The following is a 26,409-nucleotide window of genomic DNA, read 5'->3' as shown; positions in this document are numbered from 1 at the left end:
GGCCCGCAGAGAGGCGCACTGGCCTTTCCCTCCTCCGTGACGAACTGGCGGAGGCCGTGCGGGAGCAGAGAGGGACCCCTGGACTCCCACAGGCTGACTCGTCAAGTGGACGTGGACCACCACTGAATGTGCTCCACCTACCACAGACATCACTCGGAGCCCCGCTGGGAATGAGGGGTTAGAGGTCCAAACTTTCTTTTCGCTTTCGCTCTCTCTCTCTCTCTCTCTCTCTCTCTCTCTCGCTCTCTCTCTCTCTCTCTCTCTCTCTCTCTCTCTCTCTCTCTCCCCCCCCCCCTTCTCTTTCTTTATTCGCACTCAATCTCTCTCTCTCTGTCCACATATATATATATATATATATATATACACAGTACGTTTTGTTTCCTGTTTCAAACCCCTCCCCATCAATCCTTCACCTCACCCCTCTGTCTTTCTCCTTATTTCTACCTCAAGTCATGTTCGACTTTTCTCCAAGTAGCAGCTTAACAGTAGAGTGTATGTTTACGATGGTGCCTGTGGGCTGTGATGGATCGATGGAGCGGTAAACTCTGCCATCCTCTCGTGCACTCAGCACGCCCACGTCAACGCTGTCTCTCTGTCATGCCAACGTGCCACCAAAGAAGATCAACATTTTGTAGGGAAAAAAAACTGAACTGCAGTTTTAAACAACATCTCTTAGTTTGAAAAGATGTGCCATGTTCACTGAGATGGAAAGGAAGTGCGCCGATGACAGAGCAGAAGATCATTACGGTGGAGAAGGAAATCTTTTATAAGCGTTCCAGGGATGATGTAAGTTTAAAGGTTAAGGCACCCCAGTCTCATACTTGTGTGAAAAGTGAAAATAATCACAGCCCACATGATTGAGAGTGAAGAGAAGGGAAAATAAGCCATTCTAAACCACTATTATGATTAAACTAATTCAAAAACGGCGTATTTACATTCATTGTCCAAACACATGAGTTACTGGAATGGATGCTATCCCTTCCCTCCCGTGAACATCTGCAAGAGGATATATCTGTTGATTGCCATAATGGAGCCCTATCAACCCGAACACTTTGGCAACTTCTTCCTTACTCTATTTCTCTCGTCTTCTGTCTCTTTTTCCCCTCAATCTTTCTGTCTCCCTGTGTAGTTTTGTTTCTCAGTTGCTCTCCAAGTAATTGAGTTTGGCTGCGATGAATCAGTCGGTGGGGGATGACGACAGCTAGTCAGGGGGAGTTTGGGGGACGCTGCTTAATGAGACTGTTGGCATACCCTGGAGGACGGTGGGAATGGACATGCGGTCCTGGAGTGGGGGGTGAAGGGATGGGGGCGAGTCACTGAAGACCTCTATTACCAGCATCCCCCTCCTCCTACGCATCCAGCCACTTCTCATCTATCTGCCGAGAATATAAATACTCGATAATAATAGCCTGTTTGAACTTCCTCGCGTCTCACACAGTGCACATTTTCTGAATCCCTGAGACAAAACAGACGAACGGTTCACCGGGTACCATTATCGTTCCGATCCACTGTCGTTCACACCAGCTCTGCTGCCGCAAGCCCACCGTGCCAGAGAGGGGGGCCGTATCCGTGCTGCCTCCTCTTCCTCCAAAAAAGGCAAAAACATTTTTCGGGCAGCGGCGCCCATCCTTAACCCGTCCTATCCTATTCCCGGCAGGTTCATCTCAACAAAGACCAGACACCTTGGGTGCTTCACACATTGTGTACCTCAGAGGTTCTGCTTTATAACAGGCCACAGTGTCACCTCACTCAAGCACAGGCTGCATAGTTGCAGAGCAGTGCATCCTGCTAGCCTGGATGGTTAACATGCTGTACCCATGACGTGTTTACAGAGTGGAGGGCTTTCATCGCAACATCTCAACAGTACATCTCCTCTTTGATATATGATAATGACATAACATTTTTGCTCTCACAGGAGATTACCCTTACAGATGATTGGGCTGTGAGTGAAAAACGAAATTCTGCAGACAGTCAGAGAAAGAAGATATATCTCTGAAGCTTTGCAGAGTGTGGTTAATTTCCAACCAGATAAACATGTTATTTGTCCATCTCTCAATGTTGGACAGACAAGTGGACAGTCTCAAGAAGACTGACTCAACTTAATGGCTATCCAAGACTGACTCAACATAATGGCCATCCATGACTCCACAAGTGTCACAAGTTCAGTTGGTTTGGGAACCGTGTGCTCATGATTCAGTTCAAGCCTACCTGTCGCACTAGGCTGTTGGTCGTGGTGTCTGAGGAGGTGCTGCCATCGGAGCCTTTGAATCTGCCTTTCCTCCGGGCTCCTTTTCCATGAGACTAGCGAGGGAGAGAATAAAGACTAAATGAAAAGATGGAATTACAACTGGTAGTTATTAGAATGTTATCATTTGTGTATCATTTGGCATCATCACAACCCCTGGTACTGATTCATAAGAAACTCAGGGTCCAGTTCAGTTGTTAAACAAAGAGACCGGCAGGTACCGTTGGAATACATGAAAAGGGTAATGTATAGAAATATGAACATGAACAGGAAAATCCATCATAGTGGACTTTATGGGTACTAACGTTTTTTTGTTCCCCATGAGAAATAAGGCATGCATACCAATTTTCAGACCTTTTGGTTTTATGTGGTGGAGGGAAAACCATGTAGATTTAGGGTGTGGCCAATAGTGCCACCTATGGAAGGCTGTGGGCCATTTGGGGTGTGGAAGTTACACTCAGCCTGTAGTATCAATGTGCAAACTTTTACCAAGGAGATCTGGAGTTATTGAGCAGTTAAGGTACATAAGAATTATAATGATGGCACAATCAAATACAATAGGTTTCCTCCTGACAGATGAATCCTAATAACTGAGTTAATAGTAGGCTAGTTGGTAATGTGGCATGTTTAACCCAGGACACATGTGTTGCTACTGGCAACGAAAAACGAGGAAAAAAACGACAAATCTGGCTTTTTATTCCAATCCATCCTCTCGGGGCATGTAAATCATGCTCATAAAATGACAGCTTTGCTGTCAGTTACTTAGTAACCAGTTCTGTTATGGTAACATTTATATTATTTACCTACTAAATAGTCGACTTATTTTCAGGCAGTCGTTAAATAACAATAGCTTAGGAAAAGAAAAACCATAAACCAATCGGTCAAAAATATATATAATTCATACTGAAGTTGAGAAATGAAAAAGTATTATTCCCAAGATAAGTTAAGTTGTTAAATTAATCAACTGTCTGGTGCACCTGTTGACGTGATTTTCAATGGATTTGATATAGGCCATGCCACATTAGTCCCCTGGAGGCTATGCATCCAGTTTACTTTGTATCCTACTGGAACACTTGGCGCTGACCGAATATGTACTGTAATTGACAGCAACATGTGTGCTTGCATAAACTACGCTGTGGAAGATGATTGATCGCTTACAACCAGGTTTTCTGTTGTGAAAAAATGTTAAAAGCATAGGCTACTCACTTGTAGCACCGGGTTTTCGAGGGAGTCCATGTGCCGGTCCAAAGGTGTCTTTGAGGTGTTGTTTAGGACCATTTGACATCCGACTGTCTTGGAAATATATCACAACTACATTCAAGCGTACAGTATCTGCCTCTGTCATTTAACATGCTATTAACCATTCTGGTACATCCTTGTGACTAAATGAATTTAGTGGTGGAAACGAAACAGTTGGTCGAGTCTCCGCGCTCTCTGACGTATAAAGTCTTGAAGTTTGAGTCAGCCTGCAACCGGGAAGACTAAAGAAGGAGGAGCAGTTGCGGGGGGGGGAAATGGTCTCTTGAATCTCTTGTAACGTTCTAAACTAAAATTTCGCACCCCACCGCGCTGTAGACTGGAGCAGTTATCTTGTGTTTCTGTCCTCACTCCCACACTATGCTTCCGAGAGCCCTCTCTGTTCCACGTGTACTGTCAACTGCGTTGAAGCTGACCCAGGTAGGTAACCTCGCGCTCAGTCTGCAAAACACTCAGGTAAAAAGCGTTGGCAAGAAAATCGCACTTTTATGGCTAACAAGAGATGAGTTACACGAGGTTACTTTGGTAGTTATTGATGGGCTAACAATAATGACAGCCAGACAGAAAGGGTTAGGGTTAGTTAGGCTTGTTTTTGTTTTGTTATAAACATGTAGCATCTTGCAATCTCATAAAACCTATCACCACAATAGACCTATAACGCGCTCTGTTTTGTTGGTCTCGTATGTTTCCCAAACAAGCACCTTAGACTAACATACACAACACACACAAACACTCACCCCACACACACTGACTGACAGGACATGGATGGTAAATCTGAAGGTTTTTGTCATGGTTTTTAATTTATTCATTTTTTACATCACTCACAGTGGGTGACTGTTTTATTAGTCAATTGCAAGCATTTATTACCTAAGATGGCTTTTTCTGTATGCTGTTTATGTTTTTGTCTAGACAGTGGAAATGTTCCTTCAAACCCCCAGTGCTTTCTCAAACTGTCTCAACTATATGCACACACGTACATTTGATTTCTTAAGATTTATCAGTGTGCCAAGGAGTACATGTATTCATAAACTGCTTTATTGGTATCATCCTCATGAATGTATGCTTCTACAATGTCCGATTTACCAACATTTCATGATGCACCTCATTGTCGTGACTTTTAGCCTGGGTTATCATGGCCCACGTGAAGATGTCAGAGGACAGTGCCCCTTGGAAATGGTCCCTTGCAACATACAGTATGAATGTTTTGATACTGCAAGTGGGATGATTCCCACAGTTTTTGAACGATTTATTGCCCTCTAGTGGTTGTCTTTGCTTGTTAGACTGGACTTTCAACATGACCAGAGTTCATAATGGTTGATACTTAGAGAAGTTTTGTACATATATCCCTCATATATTATTTTCCTATTGTGTATTTTAATATTGGATATACTATTGTTGGGCCCAAAATGTCCATCTAACTATACAGGCAGGTGCGTGTGTGTGTGCGTGTGCGTGTGTGGCTCAATTGTAAAACAGTAGCAAATACTTTAAGGTCAAAATGTTCAATTGTACATTCATTAACTGTATTCTTTGGCACTGTGTTAAAAAAAAAATGAGGAATAGAGTGGATCTGTTTGACACCAGAATTGCATTTTGAAATCAAAAAGGAAAGGAAAGGAATGGACTGCGTAGCTAGCGTTTCCCATTGTGTGTCGGTTTTAGCCTTTCCCGTCTGATCCCCATTCTGCTCTGTACTCATGACTTTTAACCTTTTCCTCTTCTTTGGAAGTTCAGTGGGAGGGAATGATGATGGCTGCAGATACAGGGTGAGTTCACGGCACATAGCCAAGATTAAAAGCCTTTCCTTCCTGCCCAATAACACCTTTCAACACACAAGCCTGATGAAGAGGGTCTTTAAAACAAAATATCCGCAATTTTAGCATGCATGCACTGAAACACAAAAATCATAAAACCCAAACTTTTCCTGGGTATTCCAAAGGGGTTTACAATCCAACAATTAGCAAAAATAATGCCACAAGCGTCCTTCTATTGTTAGAAATTGACTTAGTGGGAAGTAATAAATGCTGTCAGCTGGTTTCTCCTTGCTTTGATACATGCTGATGGGGAAAGTGGTACTTTTGAAGAGACCAGGTAATGTTCCGGAAATAATTCAATAAATCGGCATCTGTTTTCTTATTATATACCTGGATTATTCACTAATTTATCATTCATTCAGGCATTGGTTCCTTTAAGTGAAACTGCAAAGCACATTTGTTTACGTGGCGTTGTTTGTGTGGTCTTTGAACTTGTGAAAAGACTTGTTTTTTCTTGGTGCTGCCCCCCCCCCCCCAAAAAAAGGGAAAGAGACAGAGTCAGAATAGAGAGCACTGTGTGGGCGCTCAGTAGGATCCAGCGTGTGGAGGGGGACGAGCAGGAGGATGAGTCAGCCAGCACATTGGATGAGGGGAACAGGGCACCCAGGTGGGTGGACCTGCCTCCATGTTGGCTCAGAAAGAAGAAATAAAACAGAGGCTTAGTGGCTGGTTTAAAAAAGGAAACGGATTGCAGTTCATTTGATTGTCGGTGGCAACATACATCTTCCATCAATAGGATATAATGCACTAAGAATGTACCTTTTTTAAACGTGTAAAATCGTACAACACTAGGTACAACAAAGGTGTGGAAAAAATACTTGTCAGGTGTCATATATGATATCTCTTGATACACATACAAAAATAAATCATCCTCACATGGAAAAAAACTAAAGATCTAAGCTTACACAACACATTCTGAATGACACAGAAGTAAGACTGTCATCACTTTCGATATGTTTTTGACTGAAGATGTTTACTTTAAGTATGACCTAATAACATAATGCAAATAAAGGATGTCAACATTGTAAAAAAGCTTGACCCTAAGTACCATCAATTTAAAATTGTGTGTGCATGTGAGAAAAGAAAGAGCAAAAGATTGAGTCCTTAGAACTTGAGTTGATGTTCAAACAGAGCCAGGAGCAGCAGACAAGCCCATCCCAGGAGGAGACCAAGGTTTTGCAGGAAGAACATGACACAAGGCCTGCTGGTCTTCACACGGTTCATCTCCGGAAGCTGGGAGAGACAACGACAGAGTGAGAGAGTGAGAAAGCAAGAGAGTGATAAAGATGTGGCATGAGACATGTAGAAATAGAGGGGGAGAGACATGAATTGGAGATAAGATGTCAATAGGTTTTCCCTGGCCATCAGTCTCACCATCTCAACGAGGGACAGATAGAGGAAGATCCCAGCAGTGACAGTGAAGATCCACTGCTGGACCTCGGTCTCCGTGGAGACGAACAACCCGATGTAGAGGCCAACAAAGGCTGTCAGTGCGCTGAAGAGGTTCATCAACACGGCTTTCCGCACAGAGAGACCTGAGCTAAGTAGCACCGCAAAGTCACCTTGGATCAGAAATGGGTCCATTTGGTTAGTTCAGGATAAGTGTATGTACTGTTTTGATCTAACAAGTTTAAAGACATGTTGTAGAAGTCGTTTTTTCACATGTATTTTGTAACTCAGAGAATAAGATAACAGAAAAGGCCCCAGTGGGATGTGTTGGTCTGTAATTTTGTACCCATTTCATGTGGTATTTCATGGCACAGTATGGCCACGGTGGTCGCCATGCCCGTCTCGGCAGACGAAGAGAAGGCTGCACCCACCACCAGACCGTCAGCAAAGTTATGGAGGCTGTCTCCAACGATTACCATCAGAGCCAGCAGAGGAACCCCCTGTCCTGCAAACACAAAGACCGACTGTCTGGCGCCTCTTGTCTTGTCTCAGAAGTCCCTCCCATTGACTGTGATAATCACTCCCCGAGCTACTAATTACACTCCACAGTACTGAGCAGGAAAGAAGTCAGTGAATGGCTGGGAGAGTGGGTGCTGCGTGTGTGTGAACGAGTTTTACTTTGTATAGGTGTGCTTGTGCCTGGCTCATCAGAAGTTATCTCTGTACACTCCAAGTCTTCCACAGTTTCCTGCAGAAGTGATAGACACAGAAATCACCTGTGTTTCATCTCTATATTCACTTTCATATTGTGAAAATGTATCCAGGGTCTCCTTTCCATTTGTACATAGTGTGTTCTATAAAGTGTGCACTTCATCACTGTACAGAAATGCACTAAAATGGGTCGATTTTAAAGTATCCTCCCAGTGTTCATTCTATTATCCTCAGAAGGCCTGAATGACTCAGCACTGGCATCAAGCTTTCCTACCCACACCATGCCATGATCCTCTTTCACTGCCACCTACAGTGTTGTTCTCTCTCCTGGTTGTGAAACAAATGGAACATGTCTACAGAGTTTAGAGAATTGAAGTAACTTAAAACTGACTAAGGATGATGCTTTTTTACGCTCATCCCCTATGTATTCCCACCCAGCTGATATTGTTTCTGCACTGCTCTATCACACCACTCAAGTTTGCTCTGATGCACACTTCCCAAAATGGAGGATGGAAATCAAGATCAAGTACTGGATCTGTTGGCCCGGGTAAAGGTGGCAAGCTGACAGATGAGCAATCTAGTCTAATTTCAAACCCTGTGATCAGGAACACAGCTCTTCTAAAGCAGCTGCCTGTTTTCCTCAAAGCCATCAGCATAGCTGTTTCCCCTTTAAAGACAGCTCCTGTCTAAACAAGATCATCTCCTGGATGTTTCCGTTTGCTCTGAGGCCCCTTTCTGTGCCCACTATAGAATTAATATACTGTGGCTTCTGTCCTCAGTCAATGTTTGTTTATTGAAGCAGTGCCTGCATACTTGTTGGATTGGAGCAGGGCTGCTTGTACCGGTGCTGGGAAGAGACAAACTGGACCAACAGAGACTCACCAGCTGCATGGTGGAGATGGACTTGCCCCTCTGTGACTGTCCGTTGCAGTTGAGCTCCAGGGGGAGGTCGTGGGAATGGCCCATACCCTGGTGGCCCTTCAGGGACAGAAGAGGTACGTTAAACCCAGTTCACACAGGACAGCAGCCACAAGGCACTAGATTTGGAACATCCATGTCGCCATGAGTCTTTCATGTAGAATCTTACAAATGTCAACTTTTAATGTTGACATTTGCAGTCACTAAACAATAGAACTAAACTCTGAAGTGCCTTCACAGCTGTGGTCTGTTAATCTGGCTTTAGTTTCCAGGCTTGATGGATGGTTGCATGCACAGTCAGCTGGTTCCACCCCAGGTTCACAAGGAAGCTAGGGCTAATTACACTTGTGACAAATCGTGACTCACTTTCTGTTGACAAATAGTGACTAGTTTTCTGATGAGTCACATTAGCATGGGAAGTGGTTCCTAATCAGGCAACAATAAAGTACAGCCTGTCTGTTGTTTTTAAGCATACTCTGTCTTATTTATTTGTTCTTTGATTTGTTAGAATACACACGAGGACAATCTTACATGGCTGTGAGAAGGTAACACTAGGGAGAAGACTCTTTCAATGAGGAAAAATCCATAAATGCCAGCAATGATCCCCAGAATTTTCCACAGGTATTCCTTGCCCTCTGTAAAGTGATGATCGTCATGGTGACTGTCGTCATGGAGGCCAAGGATCTCCAAAGGAGACAGGAAGAGAAAAATGTGAGACATTTACTGATCAGCTTGAAACATATTGTACAGAACATCCATACTTTAAGGGAAAAAAGGTGAAATGTAATGGAAGGTCAAAGAATCCCCCGAAACAACCTTTCAGTTACTGAAAGCTAGCTATCAAAGGCAAGAACCTTTGTTTTATTCAATTGTTCCACATTGAACCATGAAGAGTTCTGAAAAGCTATTTCAGTGTGTTCTCCCACAGGGGTGGCCAGAGAATCCTCAACAGTTCTCAGGAACCAGATTTGAGAGAGTTTGTAACGATGTACCTACATTTACATTCAGTCATTTAGCAGACGCTCTTACCCAGAGCGACTTACAGTAAGTACAGAGACATTCTCCCTGAGGCAAGTAGGGTGAAGTGTCTTGCCCAAAAATACAACGTCAATTTGCACAGCTGGGAATCGAACCAACAACCTTCTGATTATCAGCCTGACTCCCTAACCGCTCAGCTATCTGACCCCACGGATGGTACATATATCCTTGATGGCAGCATGCCCTCTACCTGTGGTATGAGGTGCAGCAGCGCATCTCCTGAGAGAGTGCCCACTGCCAGGCCCACGAAAAGCTGCAGGATGAGGGCGTAGGTCTCCTGGCAGGAGTTGAAGAAGATCAGGCAGATGCCCAGCATGGAGCCCACCGTGATGAGCAAGACCGCAGCAGTGCTGTAGCCATACTCTACACAAAGACAGAAAGAGAAAGAGAGAGGGGGGGAGAGGAAAGAGATGGAGACAATGTCTGTCCCAGACCTCTGTCAGGACTAGTAACTAAAGTGACTAAGTTGTTCTAATAGTGGCCTATGTTGAGTCCTCTCCACGTGGAGGGTAGAGCCTTACTCTCAATGGCGCTGGGTGGTGATCCTCGTGCCTTCAGCTCTGTGGGATCACAAGCATTGCCTAGCAATTGCTGGATTATGGCAGGACACAGTTGTCTGAAGTGATCTCTGGATATGGGTAAACGAGGATTCAGAGCAAAGATATCCACCAGTTCATTGGCTGAGAAGCACACCTGGTGATTATGAGAACACCAAAAAACATATAAATCAATCCAGACACATTTTTAAGCCAGCAATTTGTTCATCATATGTTTTTTTCAGTTTCTTATATACAGTATATCTAAACTTTCAGTCCCTGTGGTCTCATACATGTTCATCCTCCAAATACTTATAATAATAATTTTGATCTTCAACATGGACTGAACAGGCAAAACAGGATAGGTGAAAGCTGAGTTAAATCCAATGTTATTAGACAATGTAAATAAGGCTTCAGTCTCACATGGGCCCAGTCTGTGCTGATGCCCAGAGGTTCATGGACACAACCATCCAATTGATGCCTTGAAACTCTCTGGCCGGGGCCTGTGAAGCTCCGCCTGGCCCTGCTGTGAGAGTGAGAGGCTCCTCCTCCTCCAACACCCAACTGATGCAGCAGCTCTTCCAGATCTGAGGAGAGTGACATCATCACTGTGGGACGCTGACAACATCAAGCAGTGACTGTCTTAGATTCCTGTGGAGGCGATGTACTGTATTATTGACCAACACAGATGGACTTAGATTACATCTTAGTCCTATACAATTACAAAATGTTCAATTCAAGTTTTAAAATATCCTACAAATTTCTGACTGCCTACCAAAAATTACTATGAAAAGACGTTTCATGAACAAACCTATGATCTGCAGGTTGCTGGTGCGGTTGAGGGACTGGAAGATGTACTCGGTGAAGAAGGCAGGGGAAGGGAGGTTCCTCTTGCTGAAGCAGTGCCCCTGCAGGGTGTGACTGATGATGGCTGCAGCAAGGCGGGGAACAGCTGACAGGTCGGCACCCCGGCTGTCCGTCACCCCGACCTCATCCATCAGATTGGTGGCATCTACACACTGTGGGTTCACAAGGTTCACAGCCAACAACCACCTTCAGCTTTCCCCAGCTATACACTCCTTGATGACATATAGTCATTGTTACATATTTTTACATGCTGTTGATGAAACACTTCCAATATTGCCTGTGGTTTCAACTTGAATATTTGTGTCTCAAATATGTCATCTTACTAAATAGGAGAAACTAGAGATGTTGCTACATGTTTACGAGGGCCGGTTTGTACCTGTGAGTGGGAGGATGTGGTTGTCTCCAGGGCATGACCTTGATAGTGCTGGTTAATGAGCTGAAGAACCCTCTCTGTCTCATTGGTGGAGAGAAAGTGTCTGTCTTCAGTTGGGTGTAGGTTGCTGAGGGCCCGGAGGTAGTCCTCGTAAGAGAGTGATGAAGAAGAGGACGAAGAGGAGGAAGCGGTGTTGGGACTACAGAGGTCCTGCAAGTTGACGATGTAGTAGAGCAATGCTGTGGAAACTCTAAGGTAGTCCTCCTCAGCAAGGTACACCTTCTCATCATCCACCAGGACAGAAAGGACCGTATCAGGCGAGAGGCACTGTAACCATAGCGATAGTAGACAACTGAGTGGGAAGAACTGGGAAATGTGTCCTAAAATGCTTAGCAAATTAATACTTTACTGGAAACAAAATGAGTAAGTAACTCAGATACACCCCCCCCCACTGTCCAAATACATCTGAAATCATTAGCATCTAGATGGTTACATAATAATATATGTCCATTGATGAGTAAATAGTGATTCTGAAGTGTACAGTAAGTTTAGTCAGCCATATGTTACAGTAAACAGTATGTGACTGTTAACTGGTTTCCTTTCGTTCCATTTTTGTCTCATAATGGGTTTCTTGTTCCTGAATGTATGGCATTCAAGACCCCTTGTCAAATGAAGGCTTTTGTGTTGAGCTGATCACAGCCATGGCTGAACCCACACATAAACACACAAGAACTCAGAAGAGTGGGCGAAGCACTAACCTTTCCAAATATTTTCAATGGACTGTTGAAAGTTGAACAATGAAGTAAAAAAAAAGAAATTAGAGGGATTTTCTATTGAATTAAATTGTTTTCCTGTTTTCTAAATCCACTTTGCTCAAGGGGAACTAGAACACACAGAAACACACACATGCACTACCTCACCTGTACAAACACATGAAACCAAGTGCCTCCTAGATTTCTCTCTATATAATGAGTTAAGTCAAACTGAGGGACGTCAAAAATCACTCAGCATGAATGCCTCCAAAGGTCAGGTCTTCGAGCTTCCACACACACACTCACATTCCATCCATAACAAGCAGGAGGCCAGAATGACCAGGCAGAATTATTGCACATGACAAAAATACTATAGAAACTTTAGTGGCTGTTGGCATGGAAACCACGTGTTTGCGCCATGTTAATTTATTGCAAAAATCTTGGCAACGTTACAGAGATGTCAGACAATGCTCTACAGCTGTCAATGCCTCCCTCACATCTTCCCTCTATCATTAGTAGATTCATGGAGAGACCTTTAGCAACTATTAGTGAGAACCAGTTCATGGAGAGACCTTTAGCAACCGTTAGTGAGTACCAGTTCATGGAGAGACCTTTAGCAACCGTTAGTGAGAACCAGTTCATGGAGAGACCTTTAGCAACCGTTAGTGAGTCCTAGTTCATGTGCGAGAGTGTGGGCTGAGTCTTACCTTCTCACAAAGCTCCTGTGACCCACTGATCCGTTCTGGACAGCGTACCGTCTGGAGGAGGGTGGAGAGCAGGACACCTGTCTGGTTCCTGCGGAGCTGAAGCTGGCTCCCTGGCCCAGGGGGTAGAGACAAGACCCTGAGACTGTCCTGCAGGTAGCCTCGTTCCTGGCCCATGCCCTGGGTCTGCACCCCCATAAGTCTCCCTGTCCCCAGCACAGTCAGGTGCAGCAGCAGTGTGGAGAAAGCATGGCCTCCGAGCCACATGATGTCAGCCGGACCCTTAAAGTCCCTCACACTCACTGGATTGTCTGAGGGTTAAAGAAACCGGCAAGGAGGGGAAGAGAAGGAAAAGATAGCTGATAAGGAAATAATGAGAGAAAGTGAGAGGGAAAGTAAAATAAAACAGTTTGAGGTAATGGAGGACTGACGAGGGAAAGTAGGAGAGAGAAGGGATAGTTGTTAGGCAGGGAGGCAGGAAAGAAAGAGAGAGAGAATGTTCCCTGGCTGAGGGAGGCGTTAATAATGGGTTCGCCTAATCTCGTGGAGGACTGCAGGAGGGCTCTGCAGGCACCCTTTACCCGAATTAGACCCCATAGCACTAGGATGGCCAGCCTGGGGAAAGAGAGAGAAAGAGAGAGAGATGGTCAGCACAGAGCAAGGGCCCCTCAGACCACAACAAAAGGATTAGTGCAGGCAAGTGAGAGAGCACTGAGGCAGGAAGAGGGTGGGGGGACAGGGGCAGGGAAGTGCTTTGATTTAAAAATGAGTAATTATCTTACAGGGTTCAAGCTTACAGTTTGTTGACAGTGAGACAAGTACAAAATGCCCCTCCACAGAAACTTGAAGAATTAAGCAACAGAAAAAAAATGTTTTCTTGCTTGGGAAAAGCTGCTATGTGTGAACTGTAAGCTTTAGCTCAGACTGAATCAGTATTTCTAAACTCTTTGCCTCACAACTGAGATTTTTTTTCTCTCCCTCAGGCAAACACAGAGAGCAATCTGCAGATGAGAGACATTGACGAAGCCATTTCTAAAGGAACAAACAGTACAGAATAGTTTATAACAAAATCACAGTGAACACTTTGCATCAACACAAGATATGTAGAAAAAGAAAAGTATGCTAATAATGTCAGTTGCCTCCTTGAATCAGACATCCATGTTGCTGTAAATCAGATTATCACACTGAAAGTCTACAGCTAAAATTGTTAGAAAACGACAGTACACATTTTTTTTTAAAGCTGTTTTCTAACCATCTCGCACAGTATAAACATGAGAGAGATGCAGAAGTCAGCAGTGTGCTGAGTAAGAGCCCGTGAGCTGTTCAGGCATTGCACTGTGGAAGGCCCCTGATCCCAGAGATAGACTGTGTGCTCCCTGAATCATCACGGATCAAACGCACGAGTGTACGAGCAGAGAAACGCCAACCTTGCATCTCTCAGCTCTGCTGCCCAGATCCGTATATCCTCCCACATTATATGCAAACCAGAAGAACATACACTTCAGCTGCAAAAAAAAAGAACGAAATAAAGAAAAGAGTCATTCTGAAAATAGAACTAAAAGAGAACATGCTGGGTAAGGAGACCTACCGTTTGTTCCTCTCCACCTCTTAGTAGCTCAGCGGGCTGTTTATCTCCTCAGGTGGTTGCAGGGAGAGAGGACTTGTTCAGGGAGAATTCCAGAGCATTGGTAAAACCCTCTTATGAGAAGTAGGAATTGTGTAAGCTCCCAAGGATTAGCCACAGCCTTATAGGGCTCTTGTTACCATGGAGAAAACCTGCCTCATTGCTACAATGAGGATACTGGGAGCACAGACAGAGGAGTGGCTAGGACACTAGCTGGAGAGTGGCAGTGGTGGAGGTGACCTTAAAGAATGACGAATGCCATACAGATTTTTAATTGGTTGGACAATCTGAAAGGTACACAGGGCATACCATAAGGTCAGATGGCTGAGCGGTTAGGGAATCTGGCTATTAATCAGAACGTTGCCGGTTTGTGCAAAATTACGTTGTGTCCTTGGGCATGGCACTTCACCCTACTTGCCTCAGGGGGAATGTCCCTGTACTTATTGTAAGTCAGTCTGGATAAGAGCGTCTGCTAAATGACTAAATGTAACAAGTAGATACATTTAAATGTAAATACCAGATGTTTCTGGGCTCTAAGGCACGTTGTGCTGGTCATGGGAACGTAAAACATTTCTCAGCATGTCTCTGAATTGTGTGTCATAAAGAAATTAGATATACAATAATTTAGTTTACGAATTTATTAATTGTATTCTTTTTTGCATCATTGGAGGATGGAGGAGTCTTAAATTGATCTAAAATACAGTACCTGCAGCATTCAAACCAGGCACAATAATTGCATTACATTATTGCATAGTAGATTAGTTTCACATTCCTGTATGTTAACAACTAATGTGAAACTTTTCATAGATTATTAATATTTGATCTCAGAATGTCCTAAAATCTACACGGGCAAACAAGCATTCTCAGGACAGTCTTGACTGAATATTTACACAACAGAAACATAGAAGGGAGTGGGGAAAGATTTGCAAGGTGATACAAGTGGATTGTTGAGGTCAGATCTATTTAATCTCAGAACCAAGGTCAGTTTGTTTGATAGTGTTATAAGCACAAAATGCAAAAAATACATTTAAATATTTATAATTGTACTTAGTAGTACATTTATAAGTTAGTTATAAGTAACATTTATTCATGTATGTCACACACAAATCAGTAATCACTATGTTGCAGGTCTGTACTACAGGAATCCATTTTATGTACATGTTAGTTTAAGCTGTGTGTGCTGCCTGTTCTTGGCTTTTACCTCAAGTCTCATTATCTTCATTTTACCTCAGTTCTTAAAAGGTTATTTGGTTGAAGAACCCTGCTGGAATGTTTTTCTAGATCTGCATCTCTAGGCCTGTTCATTTTGTTCTATGTTGGCCACCAGGCCCTTGGTGTCAACGGTGGTGATGGTGCGTGATGGGTCACTGTTGAAGTACAGCCTGTTATCGAACGTGCTCTCTCCCAGCACAGGGGTGGGGATGCGCTGGCGGAACAGGAAGAAGACCAGTCCCACCACAGCAACTATCACCAAGACGACGGCTATGGCGATGCCAGCGTAACCGTGGGGGGCATCCTCGATATTCGGGGCTGAGGAAATCAAACCAGAACAGCATCACTCACACACAGCTTTGATGTCCTTACTGCTAGTTTAGTCTTGCTTCATTCATTATCTTTTGTTTAGGTTTCAGTTTTCTTATAGTAAATGCAGTATGCATGTCTTGTTTAATGAAAGGCTCAAGAGAATGAAACAGTGTTCTTATTACTAATGTTTGATGACTGTAAATTGCTTTATTTAATATGTCTTCTTAAATATTTGTCAAAGCCTGACAATGTATATTAGTTGTCTAAGTGTAAAATTAAGAGCTTTGAACATGAATACCTTTATAATGATAAATGTGCTTTGCACATTCAATTTGATTTGTTAAAGCTTTATCAACTTACAAGTGATTGGCGGCATCTCCGTTGGTACGATCACTGCAGATGTAACATGAAAGACCATATATGAATAACCTATTGATTTACCTCAACCTGAAATATACCATTTCATCAAATCAATTTGATCCTTGACACACATATACCCACTTTTAGGAGTTTTGCAGATATAGGATTTGTATCTCATACAGCTGTTACTGTTCCACTGCCCAGTTTCAGTATGTATCTCAACACAGTCCCCTGATTGGGATCCTGGTTTCCAGTTGGTATAGTCCAACGCGTCGTTATTAATCCACATCCACTGACCTGTGGTAAACAAAGGTTATACTGTAACTTAGTACAGGACATTCATCTTTGGCTTTTTTTCTTCATTTAATTACGCCAAACATCAGGACTTTGTGTTGGAAGTATATTAGTAAATTTGGTTAATTTCAATGTTTAACACAACGCCCAAAACTGGGCTTTGCAAGTGGGGGAGAGGTCCTAACCTTCGTAGCTCTTATGCATCCCAATCCAGAAAGTCTTGACGCCATCCTGCATAAGTTCTATATTTTCCTGGATAAAGTGGTTCTCCAATGGATCCTCAATGCTCACCAGAGATCCCCCTGGGGTGAGCATAATCATCATGGTCATCCTCATTATCTTTGCGGTCCTTCAACACCATTAACGTTGTTAATGTATATTATGCTGCTTTTAGTCAAGAAAGACCACAAAGCCTTGTTGGCAGTAATGTGGTTATTGGTGGTAATCAAAAGTAGGTTGGTGTGGTGTGGTGTCTTACCCATTCTCAAACATTCCACTGAGGCTCGGGCCCAGTTTTCCACCAATGAGTTGAAGAAAGCATAACAATGGTCTCTGAAGGGCACCCAGGCCTTTCCCCTCTTGGGTTCTGGACATATGCCTGGGAGCTGGGGAGGTTGAGTGGGAGGTACGTCTGGAACATGGTAGGACTACACTGATTGGCTTGGTAAAAGGCACGTTTTATCAAGACAAAGAATTCAGTTCATAAATGAATAGTTAACAAAAACATGTTATAATGCAGTGTGGATGAAGATTGAGAAAGTCTGACCTTTAGACGCCTTGCACAGAGAGTAGTGGGTGTCACTACATGAGCCTGTCTTCCACGATCCATCCTCATCTATGTAAACACAGCCTTGGTTCATCTTTGGCTCTCTTTGACCCCATTTGGTGTAACTCAAACGCCAGTTATCAACCCACCGGAACAAGCCATCTGTCTAAAAGATAGACAACCCTACAGATTCAATCCAAGTCCAATACTATAGGGTTTAAGTCCTATTGTGACTGAAATCAATTCAAAACACATTTGTAAATTCTAACGTATATATAACTAAATGAACAGACACACATTGCGTGTTTTTAACTAAATGTGTGAGTTGAGTGTACAATGAAGAATAACGGTGGACATGATCTGTTTTACTGTGTTTTAGATGTGTTAAGGCTAATTACCAAATTGCTGTTGAGGCCAATCCAAACAGACCCTCCATACTTGTGGATAAGCAATGAGCTGTAAGCCTGCGTGACAGGGTTCAGGATGCTTGCTAGATCGGCATCTTCTGCTTTGCACTGTCTCCTGGCTTCATCCCATTTCATCTTCTGGGGCACCAGTTTCAGGGAGTTATTGCCATATTTGATGAAATTATTTGTTGATGCTGTTGTGGCTGGTGGGACAATCTGAGAATCTTAAACCAAAAGTGACACAGTGGTTAGAGGGACACTGAAATGGAGTTAAAAAAAAATAAGAAAGAAAGAAACTGAAACTGAGTGAAAATTCCTTCTGTTTCATATTTGATGATAGTTTCTCACCAACAGTTCTTTTACATAGGAAGCCTTTAGGGATTGAGCAATCCTCCACTTTCCATAATCCAGTTAGTTTGAAATTGCTTCCCACCAAAACTACACAGTCAAATGTCTGAAAGGGAGATGGTGTGGGCATAATTAGTCTTCAATGAAAATGACACATGGTAAATGAATAAACTTTTGTGTTGGTATCCACTAGAGGGTGGTATCCACTAGGACTTTTCAGACACAACGTTTTGTGTGTCTTCACTCAAAAATATGATTATGTTACTACTAAGCGTTGTGACAACTAATTTGGTGCGGCTGATATATGCCCATACTAGTATGGTAAATACTTTAACATACATACTGTAGTATAGCAGTATGGGTATTGGGACGCAGGACATGTTTTTCAAGAAATGGCCTGGAGTGCCATGCTTCCCCTTGAAATCTGACTGGCCACTCTAATGCTTTATGCTCTTCCAGAGGTTGAGCTTGTACCTTTTAGACAATACCACAGTTATCCTATATCCTGCTTTTCCTAGAGGCTTACTGAAATTTGCAATCTCTTCAATCAATGTTCCAGACTTGGTAAGATATTAGGTTCATATCTTGGGTGAGATGGAGTGATGCCTGTTTTTGTGGGCTGTATTCTATGACCATGAAAACATAAATATGCATTTACAGTACACCACCAATCTTACATCCTCACCGAATCAAATGAATAGCGTCCTTCAGGCATGGATACTGGATGTCCTTTAGCCCAGTTTGTATAGGAAAGCTTTTTGCCTTCTGTCCATAGAAATCTCATTTCCCAGTTGACATCATTAAGGCCTATCCACATATCGTAGGGATACCTGTTCATCTGAGTGGTAATGAAAGCTGGAAAGGAGGAAGCAAGTCAAAAGAATGTGATAAAGGAGTTGTGTCTCTAAGCGTGAGGTGATTCTTCATCCCTTACATATAACTACATGACATGATCTTGAGATAATCTTGTTCACAAGCATCATCTGACTGTTAGGTGTCTAAAAAGGCCTGACCACTCACCTTGTTCTTTTTCACTGAGGATAGAAGCCAAGTTTCCTCCATGGTTAATGCAGTAATCGCGAGCATCGTGCCATGTTTTCTTGTTGCTTTCCATATTGAATTGGTAGCACTGTTTCAACATGACCATCATGTGTCAGCAAAGATTTTGTAATCACATACATAATACAAATAGCTTAGGAGACATGTCACAGTTAATAGTATATTCCACAATCAGATTCAATGGGCGGCCAACAGGTCTACAATCTGGTCACATGGGACAAGGAAAAGTGTTAACTTGACCGTAAGGATGTATAGCATAATAAGTGGTTTATGAAATATGCTACACAGTAGGAATGTCCGTGTAATACTGTAGTCACCTTTCCATTAAACTGGATCCACTCAGGGGCACAGCCCCCTTTAGGTACAGTAGTTGGGGCAAGAGTTGTGTTGATAAAGTTGCTGCTTCGCTTGCAAATGGAGGGAAGCTCTACACCACAGTTAACGTCATTCCAGAAGCCTATAGTACCAAGGCACAGAATAAAGAGGAAGTCAAATTGATATTAAAGTGGTCACTGTAATCCACTCTATATGTCACTGAAATGCGTCCTCCCCACATGCATGACCTAACCCGATTGAACTCACGTACCCATGTTCATGTATATCGTCACACAGTTTTCATCATTGTTAGCAAAGTTGGGTTCATTGTGATCCCATGACGTGTATGAGACTGGAGACCCATCCAACCAGCTGAAATTGAACTTGCATTAACCAGACAGCTAGAAACATATGAAACAAACATATTCCCATATGTGCATGCCCAACCTGAGACAATCACAGACAAAATTATGGATGACTTAATATTTGAAGAACAAAGAACTAAAGAAAAGTATTTATTAACCTGAAAGACTTATCCAAGTTTACAATCATGCCTATGTAATATTGAGTGTTTGACTCCTTTGATATCTGTGAGATAAAAAAAAAAAAAAGGAAACACATAATAGAGAATAATTAATTCAGAATTCATGCAAGAATTGTATATCTGTGAATTCCTCACCAGAAATTATCCTCACATCCTTACCTTTTTCCATAAAAATTTCCTCTCACTATTGCCAGTGATGGATGCCAGGTCCCCAAATTTGTTTTTGCAGAACGCTCTGGCATCGGCCATAACCATTTCCTCCATATTGAAGTAGTACTGTGTGTCATTGTATATGATCCAGCCATCTGATGTAGTGTTGTACACTGGAGAGGAGGGGAACACAACCTTACATGACACTCTGACAACCATGAGTATCTGTGACAGGGGGATTGTCAGGGATGTCAGGAAATATAAGAAAGTTACAGGAAGTATGAGAAAGTTACAATAAAATAGTTACAATTCAGGTGTTGAAAAATGAAAAGTGTAATGTGAGAAAAGTTTCTGCTAGTTTATTACCTTCCTCAACCACAACTGGTTCAGGTTTGGGTGTATCACCTGCAGCAAAAGTACATTTCAATACCAGGAAATGAAAGACCACGTGGAAGGTCAATGTGATGCATGGAAAAGATGGTCGCAACGGTCTACCTTTGCGTATTTGACAGATCCAGTCATTGTAGGCCTCACAGTGTAGGTCATTCCATCGAAATGATCTCCCAAAGTAAGACTTGGTCTCAACACATAATTCTTCATCATTGTGGTTGTTAGGCTCTCCTAAATTCCACTCCTCATATGAAAACTGGGGAATAACAACAAGGCGTTATATAAAAGGCAACATTGGTTGTTTAAAAAACTGTGATTCTGAACTAAAAGAATCCCAAAAATGAATGGTGGCCGTCCTAGAAAAGAACAACGATATACTCACTGGGCTCCCATCAGACCAGACAAAACCTGCATTTGGATCCTGGATGCTGAGGCCGATCCAGGCTGAACTAACATAACTAGGGAACAAACAGACTTTCACTAAGACGGTTGCACATTGACATAAATAAACCACGAAATAGATGCAGCATTATAAATGTGGAAGCTCTGAGGAGAGAACTCACGGGAGATTGTCGGTGTCAGAGTCAGAGTGAACACTCAACAAGTCTCCTCCAATGGCCTTGCAGAAGTCTCTTGCCTCCTGCCAGTTCTTCTTGTTTGTGACAGACTGTTTGAAAAACTTGTACAGAGGAAAGATTGAGATTTCATCGACTATACTTAAGAGGTTAGAGTTCAGTCATTTGTCTTGTAATAATAATAATCATGAGCATAATCATCATTAGCATTATTTAATGGTTGTCTGTGGAAGTGCATCTTTTTACCTTGTAGCAGATGTTTCTTTGAGGAGACCCAGACCACCCGGCCGCACATCTTGGGGCTGCAGTGGTGGGAGGGACAGCTGTTGTTGTGACACCGTCCGCCTTCTTTTTACAGATGTACTTTTCTTTCCTGTCGCAACTTAAAACATCCCATAGTCCAGCAAACATGCCAGTTGCTATGGCAACACAGCCTTGTTTTCTGTCTTTTACAAACAAAACAGAAACACACAAAAAAAGAAACAAAAAAATGGAGATGGTAAATGAATACAAGATTTCTAAGTTTAGGAAGTTTTGAGATTTGACAGGTGTGAGATATAACAATCTGACGATTGCAAAACTGAAAATATGGTAGATGCATATGTGTATGTATGGTTAGGAGCCACTGATAGAAGGATACAGTGTACCTGGCATTCCCACGTTGAAATGAGTAAACTTCACTTTTGTTCCACTGCTCCACAAGAATGTTTCTATATCTGCCAAGTTGGACAGGCCTGTCCAGAAGTACTTCTCTGGTCTCAAACCCACCAAACTAATCAGGAAAGCACTCTCATATCTATATGTAGGACACACATAGACACATTATATGTGAAGAGCAAACATTAATGCTTTTTTTTTATAGATGTAACAAAATATTTGTGTAGTCAAACATGGAATGTGAAAAGGTTGTTTTACCTGTTATCCACATGCACCAGATTGGAGTCACTTTTTTGGCAAATAGTTTTCGCCTCTTCAAATGTTTTGGTCTCTGATCCAATGTTATAGCAGTGTATTCCAAACCTGATCCAGCCCTATAGTAAGAAAGACAAACATTTAAACCACAACTTTAGGAAAGCCCAGAGAGGAATAATACAATTGTACAGTAGTTGATATTCAAATAGTCCTCTTTTTCCATGCAACACACACATTGTGAATGATGCCTCTCACTTCGGACAACCTTTTGTCAAAACACGGTACACAAGAGAAAACATTGCTTACAGCTTTGCATCCTGAGATGACGTCTTCTGTGGCTTCTGCTGGTGGCTTGATAGAGGCCTTCTTCTTACAGATATATCCATGAGTTTTCTCACACATGTGATCAGCCCACTTGCCATCCTTATTGGAGGAAGAGGTGGACCACAGCCATTCCAATGTTATTGTAAAAGGACCCCGTTTATATGCATTTACATTTACATTTATGCATTTAGCAGACGCTTTTATCCAAAGCGACATCCAAGAGAGAGCTTTACAAAAGAGCATAGGTCACTGATCATAACAACGAGGTAGTCCCAAACATTGCAAGCAGCCAAAAACATGAAGCATACATTGTGAACAAACTAAACAAGTGCCAAAGGGAAGACCCATAGGAGCATTTATACAAGTTACAAAATTAAACAAGAACCCCAAAATGTGCAAGACTGTACCTGTAGAAGAACAATCAACAGTAAAATTCTTCACAGCGAGTACAAGAGTTAACTTCATTATAACTAACCTACAAGAGCAACAAGTCTCTCAATAAGAGTCATTGTGATCCTGGAGGAAACCAATATCAGGTCCAGCCAAGCACATTATATTCTCTACAAATGCATCTATTTCTTCCCCCTCATTAGTTAACTAAATATCTGACACGATTTTACAATTTGTCATGCCTGTAGTGATTAACATATACTTTGACCTATCTAATCACACTAAATGTATGCATTTTTAAAACAGGTATAATGTAACATAAACACAAAAAAATGAGCTTCAATAATAAATTGTAATGTTAAGAATACTGTGGATGTTACCTTTCCCCTGATGAGGACACAGTCTTCCTGGAAGTTAGTATCATGGGATGGCTCACCCGGCTGCCATTGGGCGAACGTCACATGGGAGCGGTCTGACCACTCAAACAAATTCTGGCTCTTCTGGTCGTTGAGCCCAATCCACAGCTCATCTGAGGCCACTGGGGTCATGACAGGAAGTGAGGAGTTTTAAAGGTCACAGGCCTACAGATATGAAACTTGACATGGATGTGCTTACACCACAGGAAGGATTCCAACAGGAAGCTAGATTATTCAGTAAATGTAACAAGAGTCGCTCAGTGTTGCTTCCTCCCTTTCGGGGTTTTGATCTTGGATCCAGCAAGTGAGGCCAAGCCACAGTGGGTGGGTGGTATTTATAGTTTAACCAGTTCAACTCGGTTACACTTCATCATCAATCAGGACATGTGAGAATATCTACTTTCAAAGCATTTCAGATCTAAAATGTTTCACTAAGTAGAACCTTTTTCACACAAAATAACCATTTGAGGTACTCACAGTAACCAGACTGTGATATGATAAAACTTTGCTCCTCAATGTTGTGGATGCTGGCCAAGTCCCCTCCTTCTTTGTGACAGGCAGCCAGAGCCTCCCGCCACATCTTCTTGGTACGTTCCAGGAAGTAACAGTGACCAGCATAAGGTACCCAGTAATTGGGACAGAAGCTGGGCTGGTCTTTTGGTAAAGATAAAGAGAAGTTAAAGGGATCAGTAGTGTTAGGTGGTGGGGATGAAACAAACACTTTGAACTTCAGTCTCAACATAACGTTGGTATGACATTGTATAAAGTCGGTGTAAATATTTTAATCATGTATGGATATTCTTACCTATGGGAGGAGGGGGGAGATCGGTGGAGTTGCCTTTGCGACAAATGTAACCAAGTTTCTTAGAGCAGGACGAGCTCTCCCACTTGGAGGCTTTGCCCGCATGCAGAGCACCACAGTTGAGACCAGGTTCAGTTGATGGGTGCCCTGTCAAAAGCATTGACAAAATAGACATCATGTTGAATTAGGCTTCTCACCTTTCACGTACATCAAAGGGTACACCCTCCTCCAAGACAACAACATTTGTGCAGCAGCATTATAAGGATACTGTGTTGATCATGTAATCTATGTCCAACTTTACCTGGTGCCCAATTAAGGTATCTAAATGGGTTTCCATTGCTCCACTGCCATCCACTTTCAAAGTCCAGGCTGTTGAGCCCAATCCAAAGAGCTGTGCTCAAGATATGGGTCAACCCTGCATGAAAGACACCCTTTAGACATGTATAGGTAGTTTGAGCAAGTGTATGTGTTTGATGACATTCAGCTGTAAAGTCTATGTGACTATCAGGTGTGATTGTGACATACAATATGTTGATGGACAAAATGCCACCCTCATTTATGAGATGAAGGGGGACAACCAGGGGGCTCCTTGACAGGTAAACTCTCACCAGAGATGTATGTCTGCTCGTGAAGTTCCACGATGCTGAGCAAGTCTGCCCCCTGCTGCTGGCAGCTCAACCGGGCCTGGTGCCAGGTCAGAACTGACTGGGTGTTCCTCTGGTACAACACTCCTGTTACGGGGTCACTGTCCCAGCCTACACCCGCTGGGAAAGGGGAGGAGGAGGGGGGAGAAAGGCAGTGAACAACCTTTCAACAAATCGGAATGCTGCTTGCATGTTTTTGTATTTTGTGATTAATATAAACAGCTGGGCATTGAGACCAACATTGTTTTTGAACTGTACAATATCCTCAAGAGAAAATCCCAGTGACCATTTATTTTACTCAACTTCCCTCAGATCTAGACCTGCTATGCCATTCCACCAGTGAGCAGCAGCTTCCTGGCTCTTCCTGTCCCAGTAATGAAACAGTATCAGGGGATAGACAGGATTGTGTGCAAGTCAGGTCGGGAGGATAAGAATGACAGGGTTGCATCTACAGCTCTGAAGACAAGAGGAAGTGTTTTTCTGTACAAGGGGTCAGAGACCAGACCTGGTAAGTACTGACCTCAGCAAAGATGGCCCATGACAAGGTCACAGCAAAACAGGAAAATAAAACCATTCTGAGTACTCAAGAGAGCTGAAATTCAGAATATTCACAGGCAGAGGTGGAAGATAAACTGCAGTGTTGGATCTAGAGACTCACTGAACACCCTCATTTTCTATATTATCATGCATTTCTGACTCGTACTGTAGGCCCAAACACATCATAAACTCTTGACCAACATCAGAAAACAGGACAATCTAATATGGAATCTAAGGTATAACACAGGCTTACAGACTTACATTTGCTTGGACAGAATCCCCATTTTTTGTCGGTATTGTAGTCTGTCTCTGTGGCGCACCATAACTGTCCATCTGCGCGGCCCTCAATCGTGCACTCTGCATACCACTTCTGATTAAACTTGAAGGGGAACTGGCATGGACTGCCGAAGGCATTCCCCCCTAAGGTGAAAATCTCTGAGATGAGGAAACAAGCAGATAACAGAAAGATGGAGGAAGAAAATATGTGGATGTGGTTCAAGTTTGTATTTCAACCACACCAGACTTAAAACACCTGGGCTAATAGTGTTCAGTGTTAGTTTGAGACTACCCCAAGTAAGCGTGGTGCCTCTTACCTTGGTATCCCTTGGAGCAGAGGTCATTCTGTGGGCTGTACATGGTCCAGCGGCTCCATGTTCCTGAACCCTGGTAGATCATCACGTTCTTCTCGTTGCGGTTACCATAATTAAAGTGCAGGTTCTGGCCCTTGAGAGCAAAAAGTGTCTCATTCTTACACTCCCATTGCTGTAGAGGACTAGTTTCATCGCAGGGATAGAGCAACACCTTGACCCAGTCCTTTATTTCCTGGGCCCCCAGACACAGCTTCTCGGACAGGCTGAGGAGGCGGAACTCTGAGGCCCAACGAAAGTTCTGGTTCTTGGCTGTGGGGTTACAAGCTGCTGCATGGACCACCGTGGGGCTCACAGCAACCACACACTTGTTATGCTCTTTATTGTAGATCAGGAAGGAGCCGGTGTCTGTGACATGAGGGATTAAAGAACAACTGTGTGACTAGTCTCAAGTGGAAGACAATTCCTAAACCACTCAAGGCTACAACTACTGATTCCGAAATCTATTGTTGCCTTCATTTTCAAACGTTCTACATCCCCCAAAGAAGTTAACAGAAATAGTTTGCACATAAGACAGTAAAATCACATCATCTGTGCAGTATAGTTGGCAGCCCCCAATAACACTGAATGGGATGTACCATTTCCAGTAGGATTTCTTAAAAGTAGAGTAAGACAGGATCGGCCTGACATACCTATTACTGCTGTGCAGAGGAGGGCATGTGTGAGGCAGAGAAGCACCACCAAGGAGGGACTGGGTGCCATCATAGCTGGTGCATAGTTTGGTGTCTCAGACAAAAGGTCAGATAGTCCTCCAGTCCTCTGAGATGGGGTCCGTCT

At 42.9% G+C, this 26,409-nt stretch overlaps 3 protein-coding genes and 1 long non-coding RNA gene across 5 annotated transcripts in view; 1 reads left to right on the top strand and 3 right to left on the bottom strand.

Annotated features, from left to right (window-relative positions):
* The window catches only part of cacnb2a (calcium channel, voltage-dependent, beta 2a), a 45,949-nt gene extending 42,314 nt beyond the window's left edge, over positions 1–3,635 (bottom strand). For both annotated transcript variants that reach the window (XM_084702539.1, XM_084702540.1), the window contains exons 1-2: positions 3,452–3,635; positions 2,209–2,301 (exon numbers count right to left, since the gene is read on the bottom strand). In XM_084702539.1, coding sequence (XP_084558665.1) covers positions 2,209–2,301; positions 3,452–3,523 — 165 coding nt within the window. In that variant the 5' untranslated portion in view covers positions 3,524–3,635. The remainder of the gene's footprint in view (positions 1–2,208; positions 2,302–3,451) is intronic.
* A 2,785-nt stretch (positions 3,636–6,420) lies between these two features.
* LOC146274951 (zinc transporter ZIP12-like) lies at positions 6,421–12,871 on the bottom strand. Its single transcript, XM_084703335.1, has 12 exons — positions 12,608–12,871; positions 11,152–11,475; positions 10,720–10,927; positions 10,332–10,495; positions 9,894–10,065; positions 9,563–9,735; positions 8,866–9,018; positions 8,299–8,394; positions 7,384–7,453; positions 7,052–7,210; positions 6,691–6,878; positions 6,421–6,549 (listed from the first exon to the last, which is right to left on the bottom strand). Exons 1-12 carry the CDS (start codon positions 12,869–12,871, stop codon positions 6,421–6,423), a joined length of 2,100 nt encoding a protein of 699 aa, XP_084559461.1.
* On the top strand, positions 8,357–11,923 carry LOC146274952 (uncharacterized). Its single transcript, XR_014766335.1, has 3 exons — positions 8,357–8,411; positions 8,956–9,045; positions 10,733–11,923. It is a non-coding gene; the product is annotated as an uncharacterized LOC146274952 (long non-coding RNA).
* A 1,980-nt stretch (positions 12,872–14,851) lies between the features above and the next one.
* mrc1a (mannose receptor, C type 1a) lies at positions 14,852–26,409 on the bottom strand. The gene is made up of 30 exons (XM_084703475.1): positions 26,265–26,409; positions 25,579–25,980; positions 25,247–25,420; positions 24,413–24,568; positions 24,106–24,219; positions 23,808–23,951; positions 23,480–23,656; positions 22,967–23,124; positions 22,179–22,295; positions 21,876–21,991; positions 21,608–21,756; positions 21,207–21,406; positions 20,949–21,064; positions 20,768–20,843; positions 20,491–20,641; positions 20,362–20,400; positions 20,005–20,168; positions 19,825–19,889; positions 19,573–19,673; positions 19,304–19,443; positions 18,948–19,056; positions 18,613–18,782; positions 17,928–18,033; positions 17,571–17,803; positions 17,173–17,338; positions 16,885–17,037; positions 16,592–16,708; positions 16,254–16,409; positions 16,113–16,145; positions 14,852–15,758 (listed from the first exon to the last, which is right to left on the bottom strand). The coding sequence occupies exons 1-30, from the start codon at positions 26,335–26,337 to the stop codon at positions 15,520–15,522; spliced, it is 4,314 nt and encodes a 1,437-aa protein (XP_084559601.1). The 5' UTR covers positions 26,338–26,409; the 3' UTR covers positions 14,852–15,519.

Source organism: Hypomesus nipponensis, chromosome 8 (genome assembly GCF_054491055.1).
Source record: "Hypomesus nipponensis isolate SF chromosome 8, ASM5449105v1, whole genome shotgun sequence".
Classification (NCBI taxonomy): domain Eukaryota; kingdom Metazoa; phylum Chordata; class Actinopteri; order Osmeriformes; family Osmeridae; genus Hypomesus; species Hypomesus nipponensis.
Note: the sequence above shows the minus strand (reverse complement) of the source record. Positions and strands in the feature narration are given on the sequence as shown.

Coding starts and splice junctions, on each gene's coding strand:
- LOC146274951 (XM_084703335.1), bottom strand. CDS start 12,871: ATGTGGCTCGGAGGCCATGCTTTCTCCACACTGCTGCTGCACCTGACT. Junction 9,736..9,893: donor ACCACCCAGCGCCATTGAGA/GTAAGGCTCTAC, acceptor GTCTTTGTGTAG/AGTATGGCTACAGCACTGCT. Junction 6,550..6,690: donor ATCTGTCCCTCGTTGAGATG/GTGAGACTGATG, acceptor TGTCTCTCCCAG/CTTCCGGAGATGAACCGTGT.
- mrc1a (XM_084703475.1), bottom strand. CDS start 26,337: ATGATGGCACCCAGTCCCTCCTTGGTGGTGCTTCTCTGCCTCACACAT. Junction 20,642..20,767: donor TCTGGTCTGATGGGAGCCCA/GTGAGTATATCG, acceptor GTTATTCCCCAG/TTTTCATATGAGGAGTGGAA. Junction 19,674..19,824: donor AACTTGGATAAGTCTTTCAG/GTTAATAAATAC, acceptor GTTCAATTTCAG/CTGGTTGGATGGGTCTCCAG.